The sequence below is a fragment of the Protopterus annectens genome, chromosome 3.part1 (assembly GCF_019279795.1).
Source record: "Protopterus annectens isolate FY-2018-M chromosome 3.part1, PAN1.0, whole genome shotgun sequence".
Lineage (NCBI taxonomy): Eukaryota > Metazoa > Chordata > Ceratodontiformes > Protopteridae > Protopterus > Protopterus annectens.
The window spans coordinates 499303018-499314572 of NC_056732.1; the positions used below are offsets into that span (position 1 = coordinate 499303018).

An 11555-nucleotide genomic window follows, 5' to 3' on the forward strand; every position below is an offset into this window, starting at 1 on the left:
AGTTCAGTGAAATAAGATTCAGTGAAATTAATTTTCAGTAATTTGAGTTTTCAGCGATGTGGTCTGGGTGAAATGAAATTCAACGAAACAAAGTAGACCCACTAATTGTACTGTGAATACTAAATAACACTACAGGCAATGCCTCTGCCATTTAAGACCAGTCTCCTCACACAACTTTGGAATTCTACTTTTTAAAAGTCTGGATCATTCTTTTAACAATTCCTGAAGCTTTGGGTCTGTGCAGACAATGGTATTGCATTTTCACACTCCTAAGTTTAGACAGTTGTAGTATTACTTGGCTTGTAAAATGGGTACTCTTATCTGTCTGAATACAAAAAGGAGCACCACAGCTTCTTGCTGACTGTAGTTGCATCATTTTTGGGAAAAGGATAAGCTTCAACCCATTCAGAAAAAAAAAAAACATCTAAAATTACTAGAGCCTATCTGAATTTTTGATGTTACGGTAATTCAATAAAATCCCATTGTACACAAAAAAGTCACCATAGCTTTTTCAAAGACTGCTGATGAACAGGAACACATTTTAACACGTTATATTCTACATCCACTTTCTATATGTATTTACAAAATGCTGAATGACTTCAGAAATGTAAAAGGCATAACCAATCAGTCAAAATTTGTTTTATTAGTGCATTTTCCTCAAATAAGAAGGCAAATGAAAAGCCCTTACCAACTGGACTGGAAAAAAACATGGGGCTACTAGCCTCGCATCCGGATGGCACCACAATAAATCCTGAGAGCAGCTACAGCCATCATGTGTCCACCTTACTCTTTAAAAATCATCAGCTTGATTCTGAAAAGACAGCACTTCCTGTAAAGAAACAGGTATATTAGTGTCTAGTAGTTGCTGAAAATATGAAGCCTGAACAGGATAGGACAAAGCTGTGTGGCCCCCACATCAGTGAACATATTTCCCTTTGAAATATAAAAATCATCAGTCTTATGAGTGGCCACTTGGCTGCAGTTTTTCCCTAGGTAATAGAAGTACATTTAATAGTTTATTAACAAAAACAGAATTTTTAATAAGAACTCCTGCTGATATCATATACCTTCTTACTCTTCAATCGTCCCTAAATTATGAGTTGTCCCATGGGCATAAACTGAATCTGTAAAAATTGTTTCTATTTTGTCCTTTGCTAACTTGCATCTGTCAGTAATGACTATAAGTTCAGCTATTTCTGCAGATACATTTCTGTTTAATAATCCAGTCAAAAATGCTTGGTTTACAGTACACATGGAAAATGCTGCTACTGGCAAGCCTTCTTCTGTTTGAACACAGAATCCATCAACAAATAAAAGCAACTCAGAATTCAGTAGTGGCACATGTTTTAAATCTGGTCAAGGAGGAAGCACATGCTTAACTAGTTTAGCTCAGTATGCTGATGACTCAACATCAATATGTGTGGCCTCCATAATACATAAGCTCCAAGACATTACCCAAAAATCTTTCTCCTCTGTAGAAACCTGGCTCAAGGAATCAAACCTCATACTCAACCGCATGAAAACTAAGTTAATGCCTTTTACCTCAAAAAGTTGCCAAACTCAAAGCAGTATTTTACCATAAAGTCAGCAAATAACATTGTCATTAAACCTGTAACTCCCAGTAAACTTCTAGGTGTTATAATAGATGACAGTCTCAATAGGATCAATAGATCCCTTACAGATACGGCAAGGAAAACTCCAGCCACCACATTCTTAGTGCCATCTCTCTTATATGCTGCTCCTACCCTAAGAAACCTAAACAATACCTAAAGAAAGAAACGTGCCTCCTGCTACAATAAAATAGCTAAATTTGCCTCCAAGCTCCCTCATAGGACCCATCACTGTCATAGCTTAAAGCAATTAAACTGGCCTGAATTACACAGCTGCCTAACATATTCACCACTAACTACAGCACACAAACTCATTCATCATCCAGGAAAATGCCCTGCACTACAAAACTTATTACTGCCCTACTCTCCAGCAAGGGATGTCCACTATTAACAAAGTCTTATTACTTACAAATAAGTCAAATAATGTTTCAGGATACTCGCTCTACTCCCAGTATGTTGCTAAACTCTGAAATAGTATCCCCACGCAAATAAAATTCTCAAACTCAATAGTTTTAAACCACTGCTTAAACAACATTTTAACCAGTCCTGATCCTGCACATGCTCAGCTCAAGGTTGAGACTTTGTATTCACCGTACAATACTCTCCAAATACTCTCCTTAAACGGAATACACACAACCTCTTGTATATGGGCTCTCTCCTCAGTAACTTCCACCTCTGTAAAATCTTACAGTGTGTAAATGTAATTACTGTTTGTGTATAAATGTAAATAGAAATGTAACTACTCTGTATTTAATTCAAACTTAGTATAATTTAATGTGAACAAAGGGAGCTTTTATCCCCATGCCTCTGCTGAAAATGGGTATTACCAAGTTGGATTTTCCTGGGAAACACAGACAAATAAAAAATAATAAATAAATTAACTACAAATACACAGTCATGGGTTTTGCCTTCATCCAGTGCAGGGATTAAAGAAGCAGAGTTAAGAAGTAGAGATCTTATGACCTGCAAAAAAGAATCGTTAAGCAAAGACAATTTATATTTTTTTAATAACAGTGCTTCTGCAGAATGCGAAACTGCCCAAAACGTCTTGCTCCTGAGAGTTAGGTCAGCCACCATTTCTACTATGCATGCTGCTACAGTCACTGCCCCAAGGCAGTGGGGGAGGGCTGCAGCTACGGGACTGAAACAGGTACTGAAAAAAGCAACTGGTCTAAAACCATCATTTCTATGTTGTGTCAATAACACTTACCGTACTTTGTTTCTTTCACAGCAGAATGCAAATAATATCTTGGAATAATCAGGTAGCCCAAGAACTGAAGAGCTTGAAATCATGGACAAAAGCCTTTTCATGGTGCTCCTGCCAAGGCAAGAGCTCAGGGGTGTCTTTCTTCAATAATTTCAAGAAAGGCTTTACTACTTCTGCATAATTTGAAATTGTTGGCAATAGCCTGTCATTCCCAAAAAAGCATGTAGCTGCTTTAACTTTGTAGGGAGTGGTGCAGTTTGAACAGCAGTAATGCATGAGGGTAAAATTTGCAGGGAGCTTTCTGAAATAAGACGCCATAAATATTGGACTTGTGGTTTCTACAACTGCAATTTTGCCATATTAACCTTAAATTCTAGTTCTGCTAACTTGGTCAAAAGGAAAATAGTATCTGTTGACAGCTAGAGTAACAGTCAGAAGCTAAGAGCAAATCTTCCACATACTGTACTAAGGTGTACCAACAGGGAAATTGGATTTTATCCAATCATTTCTTCAATTCTTCAGAGAAAAGGGTAGGCGATTCTACATATCCTTGAGGTAACCTGGTCCATGTATACTGTTGCCTCTAAAAGTAAAGGCAAACAAATACGGACTGTCTGGGCTGGTGGGAATAGAAAAGAAAACAGCTGAAATATCTATCCCTCAAAAGCTTGTAGCTGTCAGAGGGATAGATCTTAATATAGTAGCTAGGTTAGGTATGCCAGAAAACGTTGGCAGTACTACAGCAGTAACTGCTCTTAGATCTTGCACAGATCTGTAGGTATCTGCTCTTAGATCTGTAGGTATCCTTGCCTGTTGTAAATTATGCATGTTACACAGGCTTCCAGTAGGGACTATTATTCCTTGCTGGAGTAATGCAGAAATAACAAATTCTTTCTCTACCGTTGTTGATAAAAGTTAATGGATTACAACTGGTAGAGACTGATAAGGTTTTAAAATACCTCAACTGGTTCTTTACCCTTTATGAATCCTCCCTCGTTGTCATGGATATTCCACAGCTGCAGCAGAACAGTTGCAAGTCCCTCCAAGTCAGCAATACTGGAGATCTGTTCCAATTCAAGTATTGCAAACAGTGTGTTTTTGTCTGAACAAATATTGGCTGCATAAAGAACCAGGTGGGAAGACTCATTCGGGATATCTAAAAAGACTAAAAAAAAACTTCAAAAGTTGCAAAAGCAGTGGCACTTCAGAAACCAAAGAACACAATAAAATCAACACAGAGACATTCACAATATCAACACACAGGAATAACGAAGCATTAAATAAAAACATTTCATTAAAAACTTTAAGTGCATTCATCCCAAGCACAATACAAGACTTCATTAGAATGTTAATAAAACCTTTTTACTTAACATTTGATTATTCCTGTGTGTTGAAATTGTGCATGCCTTCATGGTGGTGTTATTGTGTTTTGAATATCTAAAAAGACTCAATCCAGAGTGCAAAACACAGTGCAGTGTAATTTATACAACAAATTGTCACCCAAAAGATTTAAAGGGACAGAATTTCCTACAATAACAACATCCTGATCTTGCAATGGACTATGTTGAAATATGATCAAAGTATGTTTCTGGATAATCCAGTGGGATTCCATTCCAGAGACCCGCCCACCTCAAACTGATTTTGTTGAGAATGTGAGGCTTTTCACATTAGATGAAGTTATCATGGAGTAAGTTGCTCTTGTGTCGATAAGAAAAGGAAGAGTAGAATTACACACTGTAATGTTAACAAAGGAAACTTCCTGGTGAACTGATACCGAAGGAAGTAGCTGTGCCTCCTGTTCATGGCTGCCCTATTGATCATCCTGCCATGTTGGTGACTGTTAAGCAGTCTGTTTTCCCTCTTGCTCTGATGCCTAGACATTGAGCTGACTGGTAGGTTGAAAGGATGGATTTGTTGGTTGAAGAAAGGGACACATTATACCAATGTACACTCCGGCCATAGTTAAAACAAAGGCTGTCCCATGACCCACACAGCTGGGTTTGAGGCAAAGTAGGAGGTAAAACATTTGTGGAAATTGTCCTGGGGCTTGTTTTTGGCAGAATATGAATCTACCTGTATCGCCCCTGTGTTTCCTGCCCTGCCCCCTACCCTGTGAATCTATGTTAAATTGCTGAAGTTGAACATCTACAAATTTTTTTTTTGTTCTTTCTCCTCATGGACTATCTGACTGATTCACAATTTTATGTATACCTAAACTGGGCCACTTTAAAAAAAACTTTTTTTATCTGATCTCATATTGGTGACAATAAACCATTTAGAAATGTTGCTGACAGCCCACTGGCTGCTATGCCTATATTAGGTTCTGGATGTACTGAAAAAGCAACTATTATGCACTGTAAGTATGCATCAATCAATTCATTTTTCTTCTGTACAATAGCTTTAATTCATGCCCATTTAGGTGTTTGAGGGTCTGCTGTAGTTATTGCTTTTAGTAAATTGTCCCTCATAGTTAACAATCTTGTACCTGTATGCTTTGGAATATCATTATCTCTAGCTGACTTTTCCCATATTTTCTTAAAAATATCTGGAGGAGTAGAAGCCTTTAAAACTGACTGCATATCTTCAGTTGTAGGGTTTTGCAGCTGTACAGAAACTTAGCATATTAAACTGAATGTGTCTGAATGTGAGGGAGGGTTTTCTACAATAGTTTGAAAATCTGCTGCAGTCCACAGGCAAACTTTTCTTGTAGTACACCCTGCATCACCGTCCCAGGATGTTGCAGGGTTAGGTACTTCTCTAAAAGTGTGAAAATGAGTATTGGGTGATGAGGTGGAGGTGGGTTATTATCATCAGAGAATGAGTCAGAAGCTGATGCATCCTCAGAACTTTGTTTGGAAGGTGAGTTCCACATGTATTTTTCTCCATTAATGATTATTGGAAATTGTGCAATTAACATTTGTGCAATTAACTTTTTAAAGACGTTACAAAGACATGCGTCTGGAGTGTTTCTCCTCCGGCCTCCACTGAAAATTGGCTTTCTTCTAAGACCGTCTTTCTCAGTAAATAAACATTAAATAAATACATTGATTTCTTTAATTAGTTTACTAGAGGAGGCACTTAATTTTATTACCAAATTGTTTTAATTTGTCTATATGCTTTGTCCCAGTAAAATGACTTTGTTTCAGATGGGACTGCTTACTTTTGTTTCCTGTTCTCACTAACCTTTGTAATGCAAATCCAGAAAACAGCCAGCACCACATGGAGAATCAAAGACTTTATTAAGTCTTAGTACATTTTGAAAAAAACAAAGACTTTCTTAAGTCTTTATACAGACCGGTTTCGGCCCAAAAGCCTTTATCAATGTGATACAACAGCCAGTGGTGCTCCCTTTTATACAATACAGTCACCCTCACAACCAATAAAGAATCCCCAATAGTTAACTAACCTAACTAATACAATCCCCTTAAAATGAAAATGAGCATACATATATATTAATGAAAAACAGTAATTCAAAAAAGTAACAACACATATAATATATGTTGTACACACCATACTAAACAATAATCATAAATCTTTACAGATGTTCATTCAAGCCAGGTGGGAATAACCCACCCAGTCTAATGATCCATGCTTTTTCCTTTTTTATTTAAAAATTCATGCCATTTGGTTTTGTTGAATCTTTGGCCAACAACCTTATCAATAATGGTAAAATGAAAATTGGCCATATTATGAACAAGAGTATGTTTATATAGTGCATTGGTAATAACCTTATTCCTTATATTACTCAAATGTTCCGAGATGCGCAGTTTTAGAGATCTAGACGTTTGACCACTATAAAATGAGGAACAATGGCAAACAGCCAAGTACACTACCTAATTACTATTACAATTGGCAAACGTCTGAATCTCAAAAATATGTTTGGCATTTTTAGTTGTAAACTCCTTTGTTTTAAACACATATCTACAAAAACTACAATGTTCACAAGGGAAACATCCAAATAATCTAATGCCATCCAATGTCCATTGGATTTTCATATTAGAAAATGTGTGTTTTTTATAAAAACTAAGGTGCCCACCTAATGTGACACCCCTACAAAAAGAAAAAGCACACCTATTATCCAATATTTCACCCAAATATTCATCTGATAAAATATCCCAATGTCGTTGAATTAAATTGGTCAACTGTTTTGTATTCCTACCAAATTTTTTTTTTTTTTTTTTTTTTTTTTTTTTATGTAGTCATAAATCTAATTTTGGATCCACTGTTGGACTTATGACTCTGATAAGTAAACAATTCCTCCCTGGGCATCTTACCAACTGTATCACTGGTTTGCATTAAATTTTTGACAAAATAACCCCGTTCAATAAACCTCCTTCATCATTACATTGTCCGAAATAACTCCACCAGTGCTTGACAAGGTATACACCAAACAAATCCAAAGAAAACCAAGTCAGTCCAAAAGGAAACCACAAAGCAGCGTTTTAATAAATCCAAGTAAAACAGAGAATGGTTAAGCTCTTTCGTCTGTCAAATCAGACATCTTCAGAACCACCCATATTAAACTCAAAGTTCTACTTAAAAACATTCAAAGAAACACGCCCCTCAAAAACAACCAATGCATTTAAAGAAACATGCTTACAATAAATACATGTGAAGAATTAAGATAATTTGAAAATAGTTAAAAATAGTTAAAAACAATTACATTTCCAAAGCCCTTCTCTTTAATTCACTAGAAATAGAAATATTGTCATTTAACCCTATTGGATATGCAGCATCAAATTTAAGCTGCCATTTAACTTCCTTCCTAAGTAATTCATTTCCCAATCTCCACCAGTATCATGCAAAACCTGCTGTTCCAAAATTAAAAACACAAACTTATTAAAGTTTAAACAATATAATGAATTTCGAGCAAGTGCACTTTTATTATCCCTTCTTCTAATACTATAAATATGTCGATAAATCCTTTATTTAAGGGAATTATTAGTTTTACCAATATAAAATACATTGCATGAGCAACAGGTAGCTAAATAAATAAATAAATTACTGTTTTTCATTAATATTTATGTATGTTCATTTTCATTTTAAGGGGATTGTATTAGTTAGGCTAGTTAACTATTGGGGACTCTATTGGTTGTAAGGGTGACTGTATTGTATAAAAGGGAGTACCACTGGATGTTGTATCACATTAATAAAGGCTTTTGGGCCGAAACCGGTCTGTATGAAGACTTAAGAAAGTCTTTGTTTTTTTTTAAATGTACCAAGACTTAATAAAGTCTTTGATTCTCCTTGTGGTGCTGGCTGTTTTCTGGATTTGCATTACTCAGTTTTTGACCTTTGCACTTGCTGTCCTTGTGAAGCTACTCGCTTGTTTTGGTCTCATTAACCTTTTATCAGCATTTGAAACAGCATGTTCCTGTTGCCAGAATCTAATGCTGTAGAAAGACCCTTTATGGTGGGTTGATGTACTGGAAGTGACTTGGGAAGTAGAAATATCAGGGGAAATATTAGAGGGGCTATCTTCGATCTATGCCCTTACTGCTTACTTTCCCAGAGAGGGAGGGCTATCTACTGCATAAAAAGCAGGATGGTCTTCATAAAGGGGAAGGGGAGCAGTAGGAATGAGAGGCCAGTCATTGTCAGAAGAGTCCGACTAAGTTACCTTTCATTTTTCTAATTGTTTGAAACAGTAAAATCCCCAGGTACCATGCAAATTCTTGCCTGCACATTTCTGTAATATATTAACTGTTCTATTAGCTACAGCTGTGTTTTTAATTTAGCAGAATGAAGTTACATTTTTAACTCAGGATTCTTTTTCCTTATTCTTAGATACTTCTTGTCAGTCATTAACAGCTGACCAACAAGAGGCACATGCTTTGTTTCCTTTTTGTTTATGTTTCTATCATAAGATTTTCTAAAATACCTGAGCTCAGACCATTTAACTAAGCAGTTATAGCTGTCACTTCAATATTTATAAAACGTATGCTTATCTTGTGTTCCAGGCTTAATTTGTTTTAATACCCCCTATATTTACACCCATTGTGAATCTGATACAATGGAAAAATTGCCCGCTTTCATATGATAAAACCCACTCTCATACTATAATTATGAAACCAGCTCTCATACAATAAAAAACAGACTCATGCTGCAATATAGTGAAACCAGTCCCATACTATAATATAATGAAACATACTGCCATGCAATAACTCACTCTCATACAATAATTACTATAATACTGAAAAATCACTTAGCAAAAGTTTACCTATCACAGATTTCAAACTCTGCTGAAGATGAAAGATATAGCTGTGAGCTGGCACGCCAGAAGTGAAATGGACATAAACCTATTTAGAATGGGCCCAAGATACAATTTCTGCTGCAGTACCTCACAGATGACTTGAAATTATATTCATTCATTTATTTATTTATTTATTTATTTATTTTTCACTTGTTTACTGGGAAAGTCCGACTGAGTGGTCACCCATTTCAGGGAGGCCCAGGGAGAAAAGCTCCACATACAGAGAAATACTAACAAATAAAAACTCCACATATAGAGATATGCTGACAAATAAAAACTCCACAAACAGAGATACTGACAATGCACTTAGACATGATATATCAAGCTTACAGTTTTAGTATAATTGGGATTAGCCAAAGCTAGTCTATAAGAATAATGCAAAAACTGATCTACAAGAATAATGACAAACCCTCTGCAAACAATGCTCAAACATTGCCTTTTTTACAGCATATTAAGTAGTATACATTTGAGTATGTATAAGTAAGGAAGAAGAGGAGCAGTTTAGGTGGTTAGTAGTAGGGAATTGTTTATAAGTGGGGTTTTTAGTAGTTGTAGAAAGAAGTGTGAAATATAGAGCAATTTTGTGGCTAGTTTGCTGTAATGTTTTAAAGAAACACTAGGCCTAGGGGTGGTATTTTATATCTGAAAGGCCAACCAGGGAGTATTACATGAGCAGAGCCATTAGATAGGTGATTTCTAAGTAGTTTTTTGAAATGTGTAGTGTTTGCTATGGATCTGATGGAGTCTGGAAGTGCATTCTAGGCTTTTGCTACATGACTTGAGTAGAGTGTTTTCCCTGCAGTGTTAGTAGCCCTGGTTACTTTTAACAAGGACTTGTTGGTGGAGCGTAGTGTGCAGTTGTTGGAGTAGGGTACTATTATGTTCTGGATAAATGGTGCTTTGTTGGGTTGGTGGAGTATTTTATGTGCCATTGTCAATTGATTATAGGACATTGAGGTAATTCTAGTCAGGATAGTTCTTTTAGAGCTCAGCAATGGTATGTCCTGTCCGTCGAGTCTGTGGAAGATTTTGCCATCTTATTATAGCCTATTTCAAGTTTTTCAAGGTCTGTTTTCTTGAGGTTAGTAAGTCGTGGAGAGGCATAGATGAGTGTTGATAGGAGGTGGGTTCTGGCAATAGCTACCCTAGTACTATTGGTTAGGAATTTTTTGTTTCGATATAGGGTACCCAATTTTTTGTGGACTTTCTTTATTATTTGTGATATGTGTTGGCTGAATCTAATGTCATTGTCAGCTATTACTCCCATACTCCCAATAGTTTTGTTTGGGATTCTGGTAAGATAATGGTGTTGTCTGTGGCTGTGATGGAAAATGTGTGGAGGGGGTATGTTGCTTTAGTGGGGTGGAAGATTGTAAGCTTAGTTTTGCTTGGGTTAAGAATGAGCTGCGAGATTGAGAGCCATGATTCAATTGCAGTGAAGGATTTTTGTGTTATGTCCTTGAGTTGTTGTAGGGTAGGTGCAGAGCATATGAGTGTAGAGTTGTCTGCATATTGGATCATAGAGGCTAGAGTTGCGGCCGAGCTAAGATTGTTGGTAAATCTGATACTTCATGGCACCAACTATTATGGTACTAAAATAACTTCATCCAACACACTTAAGCAGAGTAGAAGAATCACCTTTACTGCAAAAGAACACACATATGTGGTAAATTAAGCAATCAAGGCCTTGTCTCCTCAAACACTCAAAACTATGATCATCATATGCTGTAAAAGCTTATGTGCAAACATTTTGTTATCTATCAGACTATGACCATTGACCAATTAAAACTAAACAGCTCTGCATGGTTTTGCTTATTAAGAATCTGCAGAGCCCTTATCTGTGCCTTTCCTTATTAGGTACTAGTTCTGATCTTCCACGTTGGCATTTAGAAAATACCAAGACAGTAGAAGAAACTTTAAGACAAGCCTAGGATATCAGGATCCATCTTGAAACAATATGGAATCCACTTCTTAGGAGAAAGTATTATACAAACACAGAACACTTTCCCTTCTTTTACACTTCTCAGTTTTCAAGATGTTCTGGTCTCAGGTAACCTAATGAATAGATTGCTGTACGTCGTGAGTTATGATGAAAAGTAAACTAACAATATAGCAGCTAAAGTCTTGTTTTTTTAAGCATTAAATACCAATATTAAATCTCCTTCCTTAAAATTCAACCAATGGGGAATAATGACAAATGATCCAATCTTTTTCTGTATCCCATACAGTTAAGTGCAGAAACCTATCTAGTGAATGTTTTCTGTATATCTAGTATTGTAAAAAGGTCTATACAATAATTCAGTATACTAAGCTGGCCAGTTGTTAAAGAAATCTTGTTAGGGTCTTCACGACAAAGGAACACAGCAGTTTACAAAAATGGATTTTTCAAAGATATTTCAACTTTTTATTAGTAGTACAGAAGGCAGTCCTGGGGTAAATTTTCTGTTTCCCATCCACAGATCTAAGTTGTGCTTGAATGTGGACA

General features: G+C 36.3%; 1 protein-coding gene across 1 annotated transcript in view; it reads left to right on the top strand.

The window, feature by feature from the left end:
* Positions 1–708: 708 nt before the first annotated feature.
* The window catches only part of LOC122797691 (squalene monooxygenase-like), a 290180-nt gene continuing 279333 nt past the window's right edge, over positions 709–11555 (top strand). Inside the window, exon 1 of the mRNA XM_044066226.1 lies at positions 709–843. Within this exon, the coding sequence (XP_043922161.1) occupies positions 709–843 (135 nt within the window). The remainder of the gene's footprint in view (positions 844–11555) is intronic.